Source organism: Kryptolebias marmoratus, linkage group LG16 (genome assembly GCF_001649575.2).
Source record: "Kryptolebias marmoratus isolate JLee-2015 linkage group LG16, ASM164957v2, whole genome shotgun sequence".
NCBI classification, from domain to species: domain Eukaryota; kingdom Metazoa; phylum Chordata; class Actinopteri; order Cyprinodontiformes; family Rivulidae; genus Kryptolebias; species Kryptolebias marmoratus.
Window position 1 is genome coordinate 30085633 of NC_051445.1, and position 24463 is coordinate 30110095.

Here is a 24463-nt window from a genome sequence, read left to right on the forward strand (position 1 = left end):
TTGTTCTTTCTCCTGTCAAATACTTTTTCACAGAACTGTATTTGTTTTAAACGTTTGCAACTGGATTCAAGTCTGTAAAAAATATTAAATGCATTATTGTTTTAATATAGGTTAATTAAAAAAAAATCATGTAGTCTAACATAATTTCTTTTAACAAATCTGTTTACTCTGATAAACATCATTAATGTGAAAGTCTAGCTGTGACTGACCCAAAATAATAAGTCCTAGAAAAATCCAAGAATAACCAGAGAATAAACCCAAAGGTTTTCTCTGCCACTATATCTATTTTTTTTTTTTTCGTTTTCACCACCATTTAATCCAGTTTTTTTTCTTCACCTGTGTTCCATCTCTCTCACAATAATGCTGGTTCAGGATGCCTCAAGCTTAGGCAGCACTATTATTTATTCAAGGGTTCATTAGAAGTATGTCATCACTTTCCTCTTCCCCTCGTTTCACTCCAACACTCACAGAAAGAAATAATTAAAGAGTGCATGTCAGGAAGGGATATGCTCAGTTCTGCTGGGTCCAAATGTGGCCCTGCAGCCCAGTAGGAAGGAAAAGGTTATTAATGCATCAAGAAGCAACTTTATTAGAGTCTACTTAAAGACTGGGAGTGGTAAGATAGGGTGCTGCTGTGTGAGGTGGGGTTCTAGGGGTTTCTGATGTGTATGTATATAGGATATGAAAGAGTTTTACTGTAGTTATAAAAGCTGCACACACAAAAAAAAGGAAATCAAACAACATGCCTACAATTCCTTGAAAGACTTACCCACTACCTTTGATCCCAGAGACTTAATTTGAGATAAACTTTTTTTGATAAATTACGGGGTTTTGGCTATTCTGGTCAAATAAATAAATAAAAAACACCAACATTATGAGCAATCTCATGTGATAATCCTGAAAGAGTATATGTTGTGTATGAATCTTAGTTATTACCACATCAAATTTTAATCCAATATATGTAAAACTGATTGAGTGTTAGCCATTTTGAGTTGGCTAATGTGAATTAGCAGTGGTGGCCATCTTGAATTACATTGTTTCAGTCCAACTAGTTCTTTGTTATATTGATTTTGTGCTTGCTGATATTGGGATGATGATATCTTTTTTGATATATTGTGCACCCAGAGTTAATTCAAATATTAATAAATGTTTCAACAATGGTCTTGTGCAGTTTGTTAGTGTCCAGATCGTGGGTTGGGGGTAAGTCTCAGCTACTTCACCACCAAATTTTAGGTCAATATCTGTAAAATTACCTGAGTTATAGCCTTTTTTTTAAGGTCAGCTGGCTGTGGCAGTCATCTTGAATTGGGCTGAACTCAAACATTAAACAGTTGGAGATGTTCATTGAGGGTTTGGGAATTCTACATCTTTAAATGATTATTTGGAGGTTACTGTAACTGAAATTCATCAGGGATTTTGTCAAAAATGTGTGTGAAAACAGCAAAAAATTCTCACCTTTGCTTACAAATAAATTGTGCGATCAGTTACAGAAATTTCCCCATTAGATTTTGGAATATCTCAGCACAACTCATTTGCCTAAGAGCTAAACTCCAACTTTTGCTTTAATGCTCTCCACCACTCATTTTCTTCCCCCAAAGTGACTCTACTTCCTTACAGCTTTGAGTCACTGTTTCTTTTAAAGAGAACTTTACCTTTTCACTTTCGACCTGACATCTATGATTCTCCCTCTGACTCGGTTTACATCCAGGGATTATTTTACCGATTCGAGATCTGTTGCACCCTGAGACTGCCCGAAGTTTACTTGTCAGTGTTTAAATATAAACAAATGGCTCATAATTGTTGGCAACAAAATATGACTGTTGATTTTTCTTATTTAGTACAAATTATGGTTGTGTCAGGAAGGGCATTCTACATAAAACAAATCTGTCATGCAAGTTTGCTTGCTGTGGTGATGCCTGTAGAGGGCAGCAGCCAAAAGAAAACAATAACAATATAATGATCTGTGTCCTTCACTTCATCTGTGATTGATTTGAATGTTGTGCTGGTATTTTCTTCACATGAGTGATAAAATAAAGGTAAATATGTAATATTACTGGAAACATCTCTTTATCCTTTCTGTAGAGTATCTTTAATGTAGTAGAAAAGCAAAAGAAGGACAGTCCATGCTCCTGCTGTCTGTCCAATTAGTCCACTGAGCTGTGACTTATAAATATTCACAATTGAATTAAGGGCCACTGAGCTTCAACCAGTTGTGAGCTTTTCTACACACTTATTCCCAGGTTTTCATAGTGACCAGAGAGCCATGAGAATTAGTTGAGCACCCGGCTCTCATTTTGATTTATCGACTTTGTCTGTTTGTAATGAAAAGCCAGCGTCCCCAAACCTTTTAAACATGCTAATTAATGCAAATGAATGCCTGCCCTGATTCTCACCTTGACGTAAAGCATACATGTTGTAAATAGAAAGTTGACATCATTTAATGATCCTTGGAAATCTTTAGCGGGTTTATATTCTTTTCTTAAAACCCTCTCTAGCTTCATTGCTATGTTAATGTATGCACACACATCTTCCAATTGAAGATCCAGCTGTGGCTGCCAAACATGTCTCTGGGGTGTGATTTTAGTAATGTGGGTAGTAACATACAGTACTCCAAGAACCATTATGCTGCAGTAGGCATACAGGAAATAACACTGCTTCACTGAAATCTTGCTCATCAAAAACTTCATCAGCCAAAGAACCCTCTCAGAGAGCTGCATAAATGTGTATTAAATGTGTGAAATATTATTATCATTATGTTTAAAAGAGGAAAGGAGGGTATCTGAAATGCTAATGCTGCCTAATGCCCAGGCAAGTGATTACTGTCCTCAGTTTTGTCATTTGAATTTATTTTCAACATTTGAAAATGAAACAAGAACTGGCAAAGGAATGTAAAGCAAATGAACAACTCAAGTGTTTTGGGGAAGTCTTAAATTTTATTTAGGTCATAAAAGGTAATTTGATCAGTGGCACATATCTGGGGATTTCTCATGCAGCTACATATTGTTATGATTATAATGTTCACATAACAGAAAAGGTTTCTGGACATATACCATTTTTATGGATAAAGGGTACATTGTGAGCTATCCTGATCAGTTAGTGATTACACATCACAACAACTTTTAAGTTCCATCCCTTAATGTAAACTATTGGGAGATTTTTCTGACTAAACATAAAAATGTACTTCAGAGAATTTTTGTAAGGTGTTTATTTTTACTGATTTAAGTAGTTCAAATATACATTTCTAAAATACTTTAAGTTTCAATTAGGTGTTTGAGGCTTTATGAAAAGTGTCACGATACACTGTAATTGACAGTGCAACTGCCTATTGGCAAATTGGGATGGTGTGTAGGAGGGACAGCCCCATGTCAAAATATAACATGGTGACACTGGCCAAAACTGACATTTTGTCTTTCATTTTGGAAAACAGGACGAAGCAGAAACGCTTTGTCCATCATTAATAATATCAATGGTTTGTATGGTCTGGAAGGTTTCCTTGACTTAATAGCAGAAGAACAGAAGCACTCAGACAGACAGAGGGGCTTGTGGGATGCCAGAAAAAAAAACAAAGCCTTTGTAAGTTTTTTAAAGCTGATGAATTCACTCTATAACATTTGACAGGTTGTCTGGCTGCTACATTTTTCAGTGAATAAATTACTAGAATCTGGGTTTAGGTTCGATTAATACTGTCTGTCTGCTTTAAACACATTTATTTCTGTAGATCAGCTTAATAACTAAAATTATAACTTTTGAATCAGACAAATTCATATTTATGACATCAAAAGTTTAGGTAAGGTTAAGAGCCTTTGTTAGTCTTCATTATAACACTTTAAATAACTTTTTTTTTGTTTGTTTCTTTCCTCTTTCTAAAAGGTAAAGCCAGTTGACTCAATTCCTGCAAAAGAAGAAATTCTCTCCACTGTTTCCTGCAGGTCTTGCTGCTGATTATTCAGGCTTTTTATTTTTAAATATAGAAATAATAAAACCTTAATTTAATTAATCATGTTCGAATTTGGACTTTGAACCCATATTTTGTACTTGAATGTGCAAGTTTTTGTTTACATTTTATTTTGTGGTGAACTGTAAATGCCACAGTTAACTGTTATTAATTGAACTAAAATAAAATTGCTGATTTGATTTTTGGAGGGAAATTAGCTGGTCAGATAAATCGAAATAATAAAATAATTGTTAATGATAGCCCTTTGCTGAAGCCTGATTTATAAATGGCCACTATTACTTGCTCTAAAAACATGGGTTATAAACAAGGGGGTACTGTTTACCCAGGGCCCACTGTAGGGAGGGGCCCTAAAAAAGCCTGGAATGAAGAGTTTTTTGTGTTGTATATTTTTTAATTATTTTTAAATTTGAATTTATAATAAAATTCACCTGTGGTGATCTTGGGATTTTGATGTGTGTGAGTACTTCCTGGTGGGCCGTCCTAGGCAGGTGATCGACACCTCATCGCCCCTCCTCCCTCACCTGCAGCGGATCAGGCTCATCAGGGAACCAGGCGTACTTAAGGCTGTGGTGGGAACCAGACCAGCGCTGGAGCATTGCTTGCCAAGTGGTAAACGTGCAAAGCCTTTGTAAATCTCAAGATTTGAAAATCCTTGTTGTAAACCTTGTTTTTGTTATTGCCTTGTATCTGCCTCAGAATTACCTGTCCACTCCGGAACCAGTCTGGTCTGCATCCAAGAATCTCCACTAAGTTTATTACTCACCTGTTCACCCGTGCCTGTCTGCCTGCAAATCCGCTGCAAATTGGAAAGGAGGAACTTCCCTGCAAACCATCTGAAAACACCATCAAACCTTCTCTGGAAACTACTCACCTCGTCCTATCTCCTCCGTGCTGTGGATAACACTTCTCCTCGTAAGAACACTCACTGGAAAGATTACCTTCACCTTACTTCCTGCTCATTACCTGAAGAACTCTCTACTCATCACGTCCTCTGTTTCCAGGTCCCGGCTCCTGTTCTCACTTGCACAATTCTCACTGTAAATAAAGTCACTTACCGTTACGTTTTGGTCTCGTGGTCTCTGTCGCCGAGCTGCTCTATTAGAAAATAACCTGAATCCTGACATCACCCTGTCTAAATGAAGTGACTGAGACTGAATTTTGCATCAAAAATAACAATGAATGTTATCTGAGGCCTTTATAACCCCTTTGAAAAGATACAAAATGGTTTAGTCCACACCTGCACCAGGTCATTCAACAAAGTTACTATAAGAGCAGTGTTGCCACAATTTTTCAAAAAAGCAATTAGTAACAAATTTAGCAACTTTTTCTTGTGATTTTGGAGACTGATGTGAAATCAAGTATCATTTCCAACAAGTAGAGGTTGCTGCTGTCAACCACTGCACTCACAGGCAGCTTAGTCCTCACAGCATCCCCCCAGCTGCAGTCAGAGCAGGAGATATTCACCCCACCGCATTCAGACAGATATTGAGCAGGCTTTATCAAGGCAGTTGGTCAGCGATTCTTGGCGGGATGTAAAAATGCAAAATAAATTGCTGCACTATAATAACTTTGAGTGTCTCTTTAGGGTCACTTTTACCATTCACAATCCTAGATAAAGGAGGAAAGTTGGAACTGTGAGAGTAAATAAAACAAGAATTGACTGAAGAAAGTTTATTTGTAGTTTTAAACATAAATAGGCTGTTTTTTACTCACTTTTTGTCTCTTCCACAACATTATTCCTCTTTAGCCATTTATGCAAATTAGACAATGGTGTCGTTTGACATCATTTAGTGACTTCTAGCCTGTTTTAGGACATCCAATTGCTACTTTTCTTACTGAGGAGTTGGCAACACTAATAAAGTGATCAGACAAGGAGCAGCAGTGGCAGGTCCCGCATTGTCATTCTCTAGTTATTCTGATCTTGTCACCACTAAACTTTGATCGTGTGCTGAAAAAGGTAATAGCTAAGGAAACTGTAAAACTTACCAGAGTCAAAATAAACAACTTCTGGGAGAATCTTTAGCCAAGCTAAAAATGTTCTATCTCTGTGATTAGATATTTTGTTAATGAGGACATTTTCACCACCTAGTTCTGAAGACTGGGCATTCCAGGTGTTCTGTTTGAATAATTTGAGCAGAAATTATTTCATAAACTGAAAAAAATAACTACAACAACAACAATTATTGTTGTCATCCAGAGTAGTGCCAAGTTAACCAAGTCGTGTAAAATGAAAACAGGCTTGGAGCCAGACAGTCAAACTGACACCAGCATGACGTCATGCCAAGTTAATTATGTTGACAGATATTGAGGAGGCTTTATAAATGCAAACTTTCAGAAAAATACACCCAGAGCAAATACAATTATTTCATTTTCTCCAGATCCAGCATTCAACGCTATTTGTTATTGTGTTAAACAAATATTAAAGAGCAGTCTCCTGCATAAAGTGTTATAACAACACTTAGCTCCTGGCTCACAGCTTATAAAAACTGTAATTTTATGTCAGGACTGTAGAAAATGTAATAATAATAATAATAATAAAATCTTAGCAGATGTTATGCAGATCCCAGCTGGCCAGTACTGGACCACAGACATTTGTGGTCAAATGCTTAGTATCAGGATTAAATTAAGTTTTTCATGAAGGCAGATGTTATATGCTGAGATGGACGCAGGACTAAAGTGCGACTCAGAGTCTTCTGCTTTAAGAAGATCACAGGGTCCCTGGCTAAGGAAGATGTCCATCATTCCATCTCGAGCCAACGCTGAATGGGACGGAAACAAACAGCCTCATTAACACAGTGGATCCACAGCCCGCAACCATATGGGCAAACTGAGAGGACGGAGAATATCCCACCAATCCACCAGACACTTTAAACACACTAATTGGACCCACAATGACTCAACTAACGATTCAACAATAACAGTTAAACACCAGTATTGCCTTCCTTTTGTTATGGTTTCATAGTGAACCATGATGGCCTGACTGTATGTAGAGACCAGACCCAAAGTAGCCAACAGGGATAAATTGGTTGTGTGCTGGCAACTGTTTTGTGTTGTAGTGTGATTACAGTAAGAATCATCATTAGCTCCTAAACTAATTAAATTCCTCTGTGCATTGGTAATGGGAAGCTAAGAGATATAATTGTTGTCGTTTTCATGCCATCCTTTTAATTACTTTCTGGTTCCATTTCATTCCATTTGAATTGACAGCCTGATCAACTTTTAATTGCCAGTTTTTGCAAACAGCTTATCAGTGTGTTCCAAGCTTGCATGAAGAGTACTAAATGACCTGGCCAAACACACACACACACACATACATAAAATCCCAGAGCCTACGGATTCACGCGCACACTGAGCACACAAAGGCACACCAACCCGTCACAGTAGATGCACGGTGGAGTCTGACAGAGTGAGATGCAGCAAAGAGGAGGCCCATTCATTTCCCTACAGAAAAGCAGCAGCAGCAGGAAGAAAAGGAGAGAAGGGGGCATAAAGAAGAGGGGGATGGAGAGCTGGCAGGAAGATGGAGATAGCAAAGAGGAAGGTAATCCATCACTTCATCAATGAGCTTCTGCTGAACTAGCATTGTGAGACCAAAAACCTGCCATCACACACCAAACAATGTTATACATGCGTTTTATGATCTATCACAACGAAATGTATTCATGTGTGACAAATACATATTTTTTCTTCTACTATTTGAAATAAAGCCAGCTCAATACATGTATTGTACAAAGTAAAAATGAAAACTAATTATGAATGTTTTCGCTTGTGTCTTTGTGTGTTTGTGTATCTGTCCATTGCCAAAATATCTCCTTAATCACTACTAGAATTTTAATAACATCTGCAGAATGTTCTCATTGAATATACCTAAAAAAAAAGAAAAATAGCTATAACTCCATCAGGTGTAAACATGATGGAGTTATAGTTATTTATAGTCAGGTCTAAAAATTGGTGTAGTTGAGACTGATCCCCAACTTATATATCTTTGTTAAAATCTTTGACATTAACTCTACTGGAATCAAATCTGTCTGAGAGCAAAATTTCTTTTGAGCCACTGGATGGATTTTTTTTTAAACTTTCAGAAAATAATCATTGAGTTGACATCTACAATTTTTTACCTTCAGGGCTCTGGTTGACTGAAAAAACTATTTAAAAAGTCTTCAGTTTCATAGCAAAGTGAAGATTTGTGGCAATTTGCTGGCTTCCTGAAACAAATAAATTTTACTGATTGGCTTTTTAAAATGTATGTAAATGTTTTTTTTGTACAGTGCCCTGAGATGACCTATGTTGTGATATGGCACTATATAAATAAACTGAATTAAACTGACTGCCGCACCGCTTTGTAGTTATAGTTTCTCTTTGTAGTGTTGCGCAGGCCTCCTCGCACGGCGCACGGACCTGAGTGAGCGATGTAGGCATTTATACTTGATGCTTACGTCGGTGCAGTATTCATCCATGAGTTTTGAATCGTTTGATTATCTTTGTGATCTTTCATAGAGGGATCATATAAATGCTGATACAGGCAAACCCAACTGCGCTCGAGCACTGAAATCGTCCATTTTGAATAGAGCGCAGTGCACGCAGTCCGCGCGAAGTTACAATAATTGGGTGGTGCACAACGATGCACCTTATAGTCCAGTGCGCTTTATATATGACAAAAGTTCAAAATTGGACCATTCATTGACAGTGCGTCTTATAATCCATTGCACCCTATAGTGCAGAAAATATGGTAAGTTATTATTGGCTGTACATAAACTGATTATTTTTGTAGTCAAAACCATTCAAGATGCCCCCCCCCCCAGCTTATCAGACCCTCCAGGATTTTGCGATCACAACTATTAACGCAAAATCAAGCAAACCCCGCGAAATCACAACTTTTTGCAACTTTGTCCAAAACACTGCAACTTTCCCGCAACTTTAACCCCAAAAAACTCACGAAGAAGAAATGTGACGTCACATCCTGTTAACATCAGAATGCCAGGAGCATGCAGGAGCAGCGACCGAAGTGAAAATGTGCGCTAATGCTTCACATTTGCCAACAAAGATTTCAGCAAAGGACCGCGCAAAACACCACAGTGAAGTTAGTTTTGAGTTGGATATTGGATATCCGCGCTCCGCGGAGTTAGCGGCGTCTAGCTCACGGCTGACCCGAAACAGGAACGCTAATGTCGGCCAGCCATCCCTAAGTTAACCACCGCGCTTGAGAGAAGGGGCCGGCAGAGAACGGCTGGCCAACATTAGCGCACACTCACCCCTCTGATGTTGGTCTAAAACTTTGATATGAAAGGTGGTGGGTGACATACATTGCTTCAAAGAATGCCAGGCCTTTAATTTATGGTATATTTCCATTTACATAGTGGTATCATACTTGAATCCTGACAGAGAAACGGTGCACACTTTATATCTATACAGTAACATAACACTTCCACACCAGAAAACCAGCTTGTTAATGTCTTGAACCTTTAATCCACCAAACAGGTCTTGAGGACTCGTGATTTCTATTTAGCAAATCTAAGCCAATACACAGCCCCGTGTGTGTGCTGTGAAGGAGCCACATCAAATTGGGATTAGGAAATGCAATCAAGGTGGATTAATTATATATGAAAGGCTGTTAAGTTCTACCACATCTTGTAGCCCCATGCTAATTCAGTGCCTCTGCACATTAGAGTGGTAGGAGAGCTGTCAGAACGGAGGAAAATCACAAGATGTTGACAGAAGAACAACATCATCAGGCATGTTCACCTTTAAACCTACCTAGTTATCAAAGAACTAGTGACATATATGACTGAACTTATTCAAGATTTAAAAAGGCCTGTTTCTGGTGTTAATAGGATGTAAAAGACAACTTCAGTTATTGCCTGATGCCAAAGGCAAGAATGTTTTGCTCCTATCTGTGTGTCAGTCTGTACCATTCACTGGATGGATATTAATGAAACTTTCAGAAAGTAAGCATTGGATGAAAATCTACAACTGATTGATTTTTCTGAGTCAACCCAATTCAAGATGGCTACTACAGCTAAGCAACCTTAAAAACACATAAATGGCTATGTTTCAGCCACTTTTACGAATATTAAACTAAAACTTGGTGTGGTAGTAGCTGGAAGGCATTCTTAACACATATTCCGAGTGCCACACATTGCTCATAATATCTCCTTAAAACTTCAGCATTATATTTTAAAATTAACAATGTTTGTTAGCAAGATATTTTATGAATCACTGGATATAATATAGTGAAGCTTACAGAACAATAATAATAATTATTTAATGCAACTCTACAACTGATTAAAGTTACTCATTACAAAGTATAAAGTCAAAAACTAAAATGGTTAACCTGAACTATATCAAATGGCACAGTTTTGATGACACTGTGATCTACTTTCTGCAGAGATCCTAGTCTCATTTGGAGCACTCTGGAAACATGGTCAGAATTACAATCATTGATTTATCCAGTGCCTTCAACACAATCCAACCTTCTCTGCTCTGGCTGAAGATATAAGATAATCTTACTCTAAAAACTCTGGCATGAAAGGCAGCAGGCGATATGAATTTCTTCAAGGAATGCTGGGCCTTTATTCTGAGTATGTGCCTTTCTGTGTTTGTTGTTTTATATACAAATATAATATTTTAAATGATGATGTGGTCCAAGAATTCATTGGCATTGCACCTGTAGTGACCCCTTGCAAGACTGTCTCTGCTTGGAGTTGGAAACACAACTAACAAAAAACAAACAAACAAACAAACAAAAAAAACAGGGATAACTAAACATTAAGGAAAGCTCAATTCAGGGAAAGAAATTTAGCTGAATGAATTGTCTATTTAAAATAGCCTATCCATAGAAATCTGTCAAAAAGGGCTATAATACCAAATGGTTAAGTGTGAGGGGGAGGTAAGAGTCATTCATTACTTAAGCCTTTCAACTAACCCACGCACATTCTGGCTCTCCTGTAGCTCGCTAAAAAGCCAAGCTTTTTGTGTTTTTAATCCCTCACCTTCTAGAGACCGTTTCCCTCTGCGAATGTGTCATTTCTCAGAGTGTGTCAAAAGCCTAAGTGATTTTCTTTCAATAAGCAGCCTGGTTTATAGGGACTGCAGTTGTTTTTCAGTGCTGCTGTCTATATTTAATTCACAGAGTCCAACAGTGAGTGGAGGTCGTAGTTTGTGCGCATGCGGGATCCATCACTTCTGCTAAAGAGTGGCACTTGCTCTCACACAACACACTCAGTAACATATCTATTGGATGAATTAGGAGGGCTTTTACCACAGCAGCAGGAGCAGAATGCCTACATCCTGATTCATTAGTTAAAAAGCACCCTAATAAATTCGCCACTTTTAATGTTTTGCAGTCCTATTAAAGTCATACTGAGGCTTCAGCGGCCCTGTTTTCCATTACAGCTTTCAATAAATGACAATCAGCACTCAGTCTAAACTAGAAGGAGGGATGAGAGTCAGACTTTTCTGTCTGCCTTTCAAAGCCCTCCTAATAACACGTAAAGACTTATTAGGCATGGTGTGCTGATGACTCAGAAGAGTGAGACACTTTGCTCTAGAGCTGCCTGGGCTTAAGTTAATGAAAAGCTACTTGAAGGAAGATAATTCACATCATTCAGTAAAGGGGTTTTCATATCAACCTTTATCAGTTGTGTCAGGATTTGGGTTTTTGGTTTTCAGTTAGTTGCTTTATGTTTCAGTTGGTGTTTATTATTTTCTGTTATCTTGTAGTTTGGTTCGTGTTTTCTTCTACTCTTGTCTCATGTGTCTGTGTTTGTTTTCATTTTCATTTCCCCAGCTTAGTCATCTGGTTACCTGTCACTCCCATCTCCACCTGTGAGCAATATTAATCATGTCACCTGTCTCCACTTACCTGATTACCCTCAGCACTCAAATACCCGGTCATTTCTCCCACTAGTCGTTGGATCATTGTTTGTTGTTTGCCTTCGCTCCCCGTGTTTCCTTGTTGCCTTACCTTGTTATGTATTTGGATTTTTGTTAAGTTTTAGTTGCTGCCACGTCAGCTTTTGTGTTGCTTGTTTTTCGTTATTTATTAAATTAGTTTTTACTTTCCGTATGAGTCTGCGTTCTGGGTTCGCCTCTGCCTCCACCGCTCCTGACAAGTTGCTGCACAAACTTTCAAATATAAGTGTACTAGGGAGAAATTCTATAAGAAAATAAGATATGTATGTGTGTGTGTGTGTGTGTGTGTGTGTGTGTGTGTGTGTGTGTGTGTATGTATGTAGATATATATACACAGTTAAAACCAGATGTTTACATACACTATATAAAATCAATTAGGATTTTCAAAATTATTTCTATTTGCTAAATGCCAGATAAATGACGGAGAAAATGTTTTTAAAGGAATTGTTATTACTTTCTTCAAAGTCAAAAGTTTAAATACACTAAGATTACTATGCCTTTAAACAATTTGGGACATTTGATGTCATGTCTTTGGAAGCTTCTGATAGGTTTATTGATAACATCAGAGTTAATTAGAGACACCTGTGGATGTAATTTAAGGCACACCTGAAACACACTTCTTCCTTGTGCAACATCATGGGGAAGTCAAAAGATAACAGGAAGAGAATTGTGAACTTGCACAAATCTTTATCATCCTTGGGTGCAATTTCCAGATGCCTGAAAGTGTCTCCTTCATCTGTACAAACAATTATACACAAGTACAAACAAGATGCGAGTGTCCAGCCATCATACCTCTTAGGAAGGAGACAGGTTCTGTGTCCCAGAGATGAAAGTGCTTTGGTCCAAAATGTGCATATCAACTCAAGCACAAAAGCAAAAGGCCTGGTGAAGCTTCTGGCTGAAGCTGGTAAGAGTGTGTCATTATCCACAGTGAAACGAGTACTGTATCGACATGGGCTGAAAGGCCACTCTGGCAGGAAGAAGCTATTATTTCAAAAGAAACATATGAAAACCAGATTAATGTTTGCAAATATACACAAAGACAAAGCCATTAATTTCTGGAGAAATGTCCTGTGGTCTGACGAAACTAAAATAGAACTGTTTGGCCATAATGACTATCGTTAAAAAAGGGGAAAGCTTGCAAGCCTGAGAACACCATCCTGACTGAAACACGGGGGTGGCCACATTATGTTGTGGGGTTGTTTTGCTGCAGGAGGGACTGGTGCACTTCACAGAATAGATGGCATTATGACAAAAAAAAACATTATGTGAAAATACTGAAGCAACATCTCAAGACATCAGCCAAGAAGTTAAAGCAAATGGACAATGACCCGAAGCATACTGCCAAACTGGTTACAAAGAGGCTTAAAGCTGAACTGAAATGTGTTTTGAAGCCAACTTCAGTGATCATATAGCCATGATATGTTTTTTGTAGAAATGTTAAATTTAAAATAAAAAAAATACTATATTTTTTGGTAATTCTGAATATTGAAGAAACCGGCTTCCGGAAGTGTGATGACCGATGAGCTGCTGAAGTTCAGCGATCCATCAGTGAGTGTATGAAAACCAGTACAATATAGGTCAGTTTGTTGCAAATAATTGTTCAACCTGGTCAGAAAATACCATTGGCGTTTAATTTTTTGGCTTCCCGAAAGATAAAAACCTTCCTCAGATTTGGATCCATAAGCTCCGATGTGGGAACTACTATCAGAACTCTGATTTGGATCACATCAAAGGGAAGAACCACTCTGACTCTCGTTACCATGGCTTCACACCAAAAAAACTGGACCTTTTGCAAGCAGCAGTCCCAACTATTTTTAATTTTAAAATAAAGGCAAATGAAATGTAGAAGGAGACGAGAAACAAGAAGTTTTACTCCAAACTTGAAGTGAACGAGGGCTGTCATTAAAAGGTATGAGCTGCTTACAGGCTGACAGCCTCAGAGCAGTTTGTTATGTTGGGGAGTGAAAAAGTGGAAAATAAGAAAAACACATATTACCAAGCTCTGTTTCTGTCTGCTTCATTTAGGCCAATGTTGGAGGTTCTTAGCACACCTATATTTCCACAGGTTCCATATTTACACAATTCTCACAGAAACCGCAGACTTTCACGTAGAGCGAGGTCTATTTATACTCAAACTTGTCTATGTATGTGTATGTAGAGTTCTCAACAAGTCCAGTCCATTCTTTGGCTGACGCAGCTTTCTTGGCTTGCTTTGTGAGTCCTATGAGCGTTTCCAGGAATTGTCCACAGCTGGGACATTTCAACTATTATTTACACATCTTTCCACAGTTGAGACAGTACATTTATTTTTGATAAAAACATGCTTTAGTGCAAAAAAGCCAAATAACTCAATTATTAACAATTAACATAATTATTCCTCTCCTACAGTTATTGATGAAAAAATAGAGACAATCCATGCAATCCATGTGTGATTAAACAAATGTCAAATTCTGAATCTTCTATTGATTAGTTTACTCTGGTGTGAGAGTTTATAAACAGTACTCTGAAGTGCATTCACGTTTACAAGTTTCACCAAACGTTTAGGTGATTGCTGATCACAATCATTCTGGATTTTTTTCCGGCAACATTACTTCCTCAAAGATTATGGGTCCCCACTATCCTTCCAGTTTTTAATAACGTGTTGGACAGTTCTTAACCCAGTTTTAGTAGTTTCTGCAATCTCCTTAGATGTTTTCTCTGCTTGATGCATGCCAATGATTTGACCCTTCTCAAACAGACTGACATCTTTCCTACGACCACGGGATGTGGCTTTTGAAATGGTTGTTTAAGAAATGAGAAGCGATACATTGCACCAGTTGGGGTTAAATAACTTGTTGCCAGCTGAAACATAATAACCCATGCAGTAAGTATCCAATAGGAGGCTCGTTCCTATTTGCTTAGTTAAATCCAGGTGGTAACTTTTTGGGGGGGCCAGCCACATGTCCACATCAGGACCTAATGTTAAAACTAGGAGGAGAGAACTTTATGTCAAAAAAACCTATGAAAGAGTTCAGACCCTTAAATGTCACCAATACTGCACAAGTTGCATTTGGTGAAGTAATGGTCTGAGCACAAAGGTCATCCCGGCTGATGATGCCTTTTATAGACTTGGAAAGCAATAGATCATAGCACAAACTGGGTACTGTCCTTTTTATTATGTGTTTGTTATGACAATGTTCTGTCAGTTAAAAAAAATATGTGTTAGGTCAAATGGTGTCCATCTTTGTTTAAAAAAAATGCTGATATATTAATTTCTTTTTTTTTTCTTCTTCTAGAACGACAATCATTTTTGGTATTGCATAGCTTGTTCACAACTAAATTGAAGGAGTGGAACCTTTATAAATCTGTGCATTTAGAAATACACTTTGAAAGTGGTTCCATTTGGACAAGTAGTTATTTGTTTATCAGTACCCACTCCCATTTTTAAATAGCTCCAGTCTTTAAAATTTTACAGTTGATCATGCTAAAACTATTATTTTAACTTTTACATTGCCAGCAGTTTCACATTAAAAAAGTTATTTTGACAAAAATATAAACTTACAGCCGTATGTTACCCCTGGATGTCCTGGAAGTTGTACTCGTCACTATTGCTGCTGCTGTTTTTCCAATGTAATCATAAAACCTTATGTAAATAGAGTTTTAATGTGAAACCAAGAGCAATGTAAATGTTTTTAAAATAGTATTTAACTGAACTACTAGGATTTTCTTTTTAAACAGCCACAATCCACCTTAGTTTTAGCTGTAGTCAGACTAGCCATTAGGTCATCAGTCCTGTTGGGCATAAACTATATATGTCAAAAATTAGGTCTTTCAAAAACATTTACACAAAAGTCTATTTCATTATGGTTAAACTTTTCTTTGTATACTCTAGTACATGTAGAAATACAGGTTGTAGACCAAATGAGTTTCATCTCTGATCATTGCTGGACCCTTCTCATATCCACATTTGCAGATATGAGCCCCAACTAGATAAAAGGGTAAATCAGTTGTATCAAACACTGGTCCTCGAGGGCCACTATCTTGCATGTTTTAAATGTTTTTTTGCTTTGACACACCTGATTTGAATGAACGAGTGATTAACAGGCTTTTACCGACCTTGAAGACCTGCTGAATAGCAGTGAAACAATGAAAACATGGCCCTCCGGGGCCAGAAATGGGCACCACTGGAGTAAATAATCATAAGAACAAGTACACAGTAGACATGGGCCAATTACTAGTTTAAAGGGATACCACAGTGTTAAAAAATCACGATGTCAAAACCACCAAATTTCCATTCCTATGGTTTAAAAGTTTATAAGTGAGAGAATAAAGACAGGAATCTTTTTTGTGAATTCCACCACCATGACCAGAACTGTTGCTCCTAGCCATCATTCAGTTGTGTACGGTAGCCAAGGGAGGAATTCCCCTTATTGTTTATGCTCCATAAAAAGAGGTCGTCAATTGGTTGTACATTTTATCTGGTGGATAACCCAGTCAGTCATGACTTGTCTACCAGAGAAGTTAATCTCTCTTTTCAAGGTAAAACTGTTTTGAAACAAACATTTGCAAACAGGTTCAAGAGTTAGCGTGTTAGCAGGTAAAATATATACAGCCTACTATAGGCTCGCTATAGGGGGTAACTGCCAGCTAGTTAAGGAACTAACATCACTTCAGGCTCTCAACATTACTTTACAAAGGCCAGAACAGGAGAGAAGTAACATTTTGTGCAATAGGCAGAATGACTTTAGAATTATAAATATATCAATTTGGTGCTGTAGTTTAGTTTGTGGAGGTGATAAGAAAGAAGAGGACAAGTTTTCTTATGATTTCTCAAAAGGGGAAACATCAAATGTCCAAGATACACAACAGAAAGAAACATAAAACAGTAAAGAGGAAACCTTAGCTCCAAGTGACTAGAACATATTTATGTGAAGAACTGCCAGTACTGTGATTAAACAAGCTTCTCATGGTGAATTATGTTCATAATGTCCTCTACAATAATCACAGCTTTAAAACTGCTTGCGGAGTCTGATGTTAAATTTAAAAAAAAGAAAACTTAATACTTCTTATTAAATTAAAAAATTTAGTCTTGATCTTAAATATCAAATAACAATATTCTAAATTAAAAAGTTAACACTGATTTTAAATAACTAATTAACTAATTATGTGATATAATTTAGGCAGCAGTAGTAATAGGGTTTTTGTTTTTAAATAAAAGAACACAACATAAAAGCAAACAATAAACTGTATGTTTTAAAACAGTAACAATGTGAAACTATGATATTTTATGCTCAAGGATATCATACCTTGAGAGTCTCATACTGGCCCATGCCTGGTATAGAGTATAGTGTTGTTTTGTTATTGTACTTACAGCCCAAACCACATTTATAAGCACTTATTTAATTTATACATTAGATGTAATTTTGAGACACACCATTCAAATTTACATTTTTAAGAGTGGGTTTTATCAAACAAAGTTTGATACAACAGCATGAAGAAAAAAAAGGATCCTGTAGAGATTAGCACTGCTTAATACAAACTGTACAATGCTCTGGACACATCACTGTGACTAATAAAAGAATTACTAGCCAAATCCTCAAAGACAATCATGACGAGGATTGAAAGTGACAGGCACTGAAGGGACTTTACCACTCTCAGTGCAAATAAATGTACACACCTGAGCCACTCTCATTTACTGTGAAAACAACAAGAGCAACAGTGCAGATGTAATTAAACCATTCATTTACCAATTTGGTATGGCACAAGACATGCACATTTTCATCTACCAACACCCATCCACACACATTCACAAAGCAAAGAAAACCCTTTTTTTATGATGGTATGCATTAGCATGAGTGACAGGAGTGTTAAGAGAGGTGAGCAGTTACACTAGTCTCCTGAAGTGTGACAAAATGCTTTTAGAGGTTCACAGGTGTCATATTTTGGTGTCTTCATTAAAAAAAAAAAGGCCAAACTCAGACTGACCTTTAAAACTACTGCATCTTCACTAATGATGTGCTAATGATGGATTACAAAGCCCACTTCTGCAGACAGGATGGGAGCAGAGCCTTTAAAAGAGAATGTTGTGTGTGGACTTTGCTGCAGTTCCCCTACACCCGAAGGACCAGACCAAATTAAAGCCCTGTTTCTCCAGCCTGCTGATTTCTAATATAATACCCACAGAGTTGTCAGGTAAAGCCTTCTGGAGATTGAGGGAGGGGGAAGCAGTGTGCATATGGATTTGTCAGTCAAACTGTCAGTCAGACTGACGGGTCATTGTGTTGCCTGACAGCTGGCTGAGAGCTACAACACTTCCATTAGGAAGGAACATCACTCAGTGGACGCTGCAGTCCCACCTTACTCTATTTACTGACATGAAGGAAAACAGGAACTACAAATACAACTCTCAGCTACAACATTAAAATCATTGGCAGGTCAACAGAATGACACTTACCTCTTCATAAGACATACTATGCTTCTACAATAAATGTTTGGCTGTGGTATAGATCAGATGGTAAATGCTACAGCCTCCTCCCAAAAACTGAGGCAAACTGAATATTAGGGGTGTAATGAAACAAGATGAGTTTAACCACTTAACTACCCTTTTGCATGTATTCCAAAAGGTTCAAGAACACTGTCTAATTAAATTCTGGTACCCTTATTCCAGGCCTATTAGGCATTTTGGGGGGGAAAGTTAAGAGATTAACAATATGATTGCGTAAACTTCAAAGGTGAAAAATAAGTTGGAAATCTTTTATTTAAAAACTCTTGAAGCCTTTGCCACAAACTCCACTGATTGGCCTACCTCCTATCTGGTTTCTCACGAGTCTCCTCAGACCTTAGGATGGTGCTTCAACCATATATAATTCAACTCTTTTTTTTTTTTGATCTTACTTAAAATAGCGGTCCAAAAGGAAAGGAAACATGGCTGCAATGTGGAACCCTACTAACACTGTTCCATTTTATGATTATTTTTGTTTTCTTCCAAAAATAAACGCTATACTGCAGCCCAAACTACAAGGAGTTTTTGGGATACTATTTACATGGTGGTAACTAGGGTTTTGGTATACCACCTTCAAAAAATACCCACATATGTCCATCTATAGAGGGCACTATCATTGAGATTTTTGCATTTTGTTCTGTAACTTGCACAATTAAAACCCTAATATTTACAAGTTCCCTGCACTGTAATGAATCAGATGATATAGGCTGTGCACATTTCTGTCTAAAATATTTTCTCTACATAGTGAAGTTTGCAATAATTATTACCTGTTCTCCTCAAACCTCCAGTACTGTTTACAATGAGAGAAATAAGCATTTGATACACTGCCAATTTTGCAAGTTTTCCCACCTACAAAAAACGGAGAGGTCTGTAATTTTTATTGTAGGTAGACTTTAACTGTGAGAGACAGAATCTAAGAAAAAAATCCAGAGAATCACATTGTATAATTTTTATATAATTAACTTGCATTTTATTGCATGAAATAAGTATTTGATCGCCTACCAACCAGTTTGAATTCTACCTCTCACAGACCTATTAGTTTTTCTTTAAGAAGCCCTCCTATTCTGCACTCATTAACTGTATGAATCGCACATGTTTAAGCTATTTAACTGTATAAAAGACAACTGTCCACACACTTAGTCAATCACACTCCAACTTATCCACCATAGCCAAGACCAAAGACCTATCTAAGGACACAAGGGACAAAATTTAGACCTGCACAAGGCTGGGATGGGTTATAGGACAATAGGCAAGCAGCTTGGTGAGAAAGCAACAATCATTGACGCAATTATTAGAAAATGGAAGAAACACAAGAGGATTGTCAATCTTCCTCGGTCTGGGGCTCCAAGATCTAGCCTTGAGGGGTAAGGATAATTCTGAGAAAGGTCAGGAATCAGCCCAGAACTACATGGGAGGACCTGATCAGTGACCTGAAGAGAGCGGGAGGGGGGGGGTACGCTACCGAAACTTGGCGCCATTTGTGGAGACAACAGAAGAGTTATGGACAACTTTGGCCCTGTGTTGTTGCTGTTTCTTAAACTTATGGTGATTCTCCTGAGACTTCAGGAAGAAAGGCGCAGTGAAGCAAATGGTCTGGATGCCGTGATTGTTGCACGGAGTAGGACAGCTGTTATCCGCCTGAGATTTCAGGCTTTACAGCGCCTTTAGCTGGGGGACAAGCAGCCTAAACATTGCTGGGTAAGCTAATGCTGTTGTTTATCTTTCTATTACTTCGCTACTGTTCCAAAATTGTCTATTGTTGTTTTCTTCACTCTTTATGCTTGCATCTGGCCACACCCATGACCAATGAGTGAACAGGAGAGGAGCTAAGCTTATGTCACCCACGAAAGCAGGGCCGACCCACTGGCCCTGCTCCAAAGCAGGGACCGAAAAAGCAGGGACTGGCCTAGAGAAAATGCAGGTGGAAACACGCACAAAGCAAGCAAAGGAAGCCAAGTAGAGTGGAGCCGGGACCTTTAGAGCCGGTGGAAAAGGGGCAAATGTTGCCCAACGACAGCCCCGATACCTGAAAGATTTGAAGCAGATCTGTATGGAGGAGTGGGCCAAAATCCCTGATGCAGTGTATGCACACTATAACTGTAACTATAGGAAATGTCTGACCTCTGAAATTGCAAACAAAGGTTTCTGTATCAAACATTAAGTTCTGTTTTTTCTGTTGTATGAAATACTTATTTCATGAAATAAAATGCAAAATTATTTACAAATCATACAATGTAATTTTCTGGATTTTCTTTTTAGATTCTGCCTCTCACAGTTGAAGTGTACCTACACTAAAAATTACAGACCTTGAGAGCTTTAAGAAACAAATACACCCCAAAATACTCATTACTAAACAATGTAAAAAAAAAAAAACATTGATAGATTTGTTGGTCCACATTATTGGCATATTTTCAAAATAAAATTAGTAGGTGTCTCTCCACACCAATACAGATTTATTAATCATGTCATTCTAAATTTTTTTTAGGTTTGCCAAGTCCTCAGAGGTTTTGGGCATAAGTAGGGGGTACACAAATTAGGTGGCTTGGACCCCTGTCACAACTGCTTGCAGCATCAGCAAACTTCTGTGCGAGGTGAACAGATATGCAGGGAACTTCTGCAAACAGATGTAGACAGATGCTGTTTCCTCCAAACCCAGCATGACCTGTCACTTCTTAGTGCACTTTCAATTGTCTCCAAACTTGCTAAATGTTGAATAAGTAAATAAAATTGACATTTTATTATTTTAACTAACCCAAATGATCTCCACAATGCCATTCTGTAGTGTACAAACACACATTCCTACACACAGTGTATATAGACACATACACACAGTAGCACAAACCTCATCCAGTTCTGAGATATAAACAGGCTTCTCTTCAAAGCCAATTGGCATTGGTTCATTGGGAGGGATCTCCACTTCTTCATACATCTTGTTATTCTCCCTGCGGATTCTCTCAGGAAGCAGCATCTGGATGTCCCAAACAAAAGAAAAACAATACATTACATATCTAACATACATATATATACGTGTGTGTGTGTGTGGGGGGGGGGTATTATTGATTATTTAATATAATGCTGGTCCACCCTTTGCAGCTGTAACAGCTTGAACTCTTCTGGGAAGGCTTCCCACAAAGTTTAGGAGTGTATTTATGGGAGTTTTTGACCATTCTTCCAGAAGCACAATTGTGAGGTCAGACACTGATGTTGGACGAAAAAAAGGACTCTGTGCAGGCCAGTGAATTTCTTACACACCAAACTCACTCATCCATGTCTTTATGGACCTTGCTTTGTACACTGGTGCCAGTAATGTAAGAATACAAAGGGACGATTCCCAAACTGTTTCCACAAAGTTGGAAGCATGAAATTGTCCAAAATGTCTTGGTATGCTGAAGCATTACCAGTTCCTTTGACTGGAACTAATCGGCTGTGCCCAACTCGTGAAAAATAGCCCCACAACATAATCCTCCCTCCACCAAACTCCACACTTGACACAATGAAGTCAGACAAGTACCGTTCTCCTGGCAACTGCCAAATCCAGACTTGTCTATTAGATTCCCAAACAGAGACGTCTCCACTGCTCTAGAGTCCAGTTGTAGCATTCTTTACACCACTGAATCTGACGCTTTGCATTGTACTTGGTGATGTAAGGCTTGGATTAAACTGCTCACCCATGGAAACCCATTCCATGAAACTCTCTACGCACTGTTCTTGAGCTAATCTGGAGGCCACATGAAATTTGGAGGTCTATAGCTAATTATTCTGCAGAACATTAGTGACCTCTGTGTACTTTGTGCTTCAGCATCTGCTGAGCCCGCTCTGTGATTTTACATGGCCTACTACTTCATTGCTAAGTTGTTGTCAGTCCCAGTCGCTTCCACTTTGTTATAACACCACTAACAGCTGACTGTGGAATACTTAGAAGCGAGGAAATTTCTTGACTGGATTTATTGCACAGGTGGTTGATCACGGTAGGTAGGTGCAAACACTTTGTAGACTTAGCCAGAACTTGTTTTATTTCATCTTGATGTCCATCTAAAACATTTTACACAACTGTAGTTGATAAAAAAAATAAAATGATAATTTGATAATAATTTCATGTGGTAGAACATCTACTCTTTTAGAATGTTTGTTTTTTGTTTTTGTGCAAAAACAGACACATTCTTGCACATTTTTCTGTAGATAACAAAATCAACTTCCATACATTGGCTGAAATAAAGAGCATTTCTCCTACTAAGTGTGTCATCAAAAACACACAAATCAAAGGCAAACCATGTTTTTAGAATAAGGTTAAGATTTGATGGAAATATTTCACCAGTATGTCTGTAAAATTAACAGAGTGGGAAATACCTGCTTGTGATGTTAAAAACAATAAATTCTGGCAGCATTTAGATGGACAGTGCAATTTCTGCTCCAGTTTTGGTGACTGGGTGTCACTGGAATAGACAATATCTCACTGGGCTACAACTGTTGGAGACTAGTCGGAGACTTAATACTGCAAGAAAATTCTGAGAGAATTGGTAAATTTTCAGTTGCACTTTTTTTGAATTTTAAGTGTTTGTGACCAAGCCTGAGTGTTCAAAGAGGTCTTCTTCAGTTTAGATTTTGTACATAGCCGGAGAGCTGTGTGATGTGAAGATTTGCATGTCTAGTTCTTGAAAATCATGGCCTATTTTTATTTTTGCACATTATTTTGTTGCCCAACTCAGCCAACATTGTACCCACTTTGGCAGCCACCCCCAGGTTTATAATGTATTTTTCTGTAGTACACCTTTGAAATAAAGATAGGCCAGTGTTTTTATTAATTATTATTTATTCTCAGCGTGGTTAGACCTTGATAATCAAGCTATAGCCTCTAATGTTTTCTGAATAACCCCAGAACTCAAGACAATGAATTAAAGAAGGCAGTTCTACTGAAACCAGACCTTAAGCCCCTAAAATTATTACGTTTGCCTAAAAACACAAGCAGGGATTGCGCTTTCGCTGCAAGCAGCATCTGCTTCAATAAACCTGTATAAAGAGTTTGTGGTTTGTACTTATTTATGCTCCGAAAGCAGGAGTTGAAGAAAATAAACAGAATTAATAAAGTTACTACTTAATGACGTGCAGGTGAACCCCCAGATATCTAAGGGCATCACAAACATGTTATTAAATAATCAGCCATGATGCTATAGTGCATCATGGAATTGTGAGCAGAAAGAGTCTCACCCTGGCTCCTCCTACAAACGCAGGTGCAGTTGTTGCTTCCGCATAACTGTCATAGACATTAGGATATCGGATCCGTTCATACACTCGTTCTCTGGTCAGGAGAGGTTCACAGCGTGCATTTAACAGGGCCTGTTCTCTGCAAAAACCCAAAAGGTACAGCTGACATTAAGACAAGAAAACTTGAGTAAACAGTAAAACACATACAATGAAACTGGTCAATCATGTTAAAAATAATATTAAAAAATCTTTATATCTTTATATCTGAATATTATTATAAGTCAGGTTGTAAAGTTCTCATGATCATCCAGTAAATAAACTCTGACAGAATGTTCTGTCAAGAAAATCACAGACGATTTGTAACCTTAAAGCCAAGCTAACTTCTAATGAAAACAGTGTGCAAATTATTGGGCAGAGGAAGGAAAAAAATAATAAAATTTAAAATTTTTCAAATCTGAAAATTTTAAATTAGTTAGAGCAATGGCTAACTGGGTCCAGACCATCACAGACCATACTGCAACACTCTTCACTGCAATCAAGCGTCTGACAGAAAACTGACATGCTATAAAAGTATTTCATGAAGCGTCATGAAATTAATAGGCTTTTAAAGCAGGGAGAAGGGAGTTCTCCTCCTAACCTGATTTGACAAAAACTAAAAAATTGACTAAAAAATTTTAAGAAATTCTGTGTATTCTGATGGTGGTTCTGTTGTTACTTTGTTAACTTTCTGAATTGGTCTCAGACAATTGACATTTTGTCTGCTCAAAATACACCAATTTAAAAAATAAAGTTACAGATAAAACAAAAAGATCTGCTTGCTCCAAGGTGAGGCATCATTTATAAAAGACAGAAACCTATTAATGGAAAGTAAAATATGTAAATATCCAAACAGAAAAACATCACTGCCACTA

The 24463-nt window shown here is 37.8% G+C and overlaps 1 protein-coding gene across 4 annotated transcripts in view; it reads right to left on the bottom strand.

The window, feature by feature from the left end:
* ascc3 (activating signal cointegrator 1 complex subunit 3) overlaps window positions 1–24463 on the bottom strand; it is a 297685-nt gene that overhangs the window by 225560 nt on the left and 47662 nt on the right. For all 4 annotated transcript variants that reach the window (XM_037980369.1, XM_017414246.3, XM_025005501.2 and 1 more), the window contains exons 7-8: window positions 23556–23691; window positions 21193–21318 (exon numbers count right to left, since the gene is read on the bottom strand). In XM_037980369.1, coding sequence (XP_037836297.1) covers window positions 21193–21318; window positions 23556–23691 — 262 coding nt within the window. The remainder of the gene's footprint in view (window positions 1–21192; window positions 21319–23555; window positions 23692–24463) is intronic.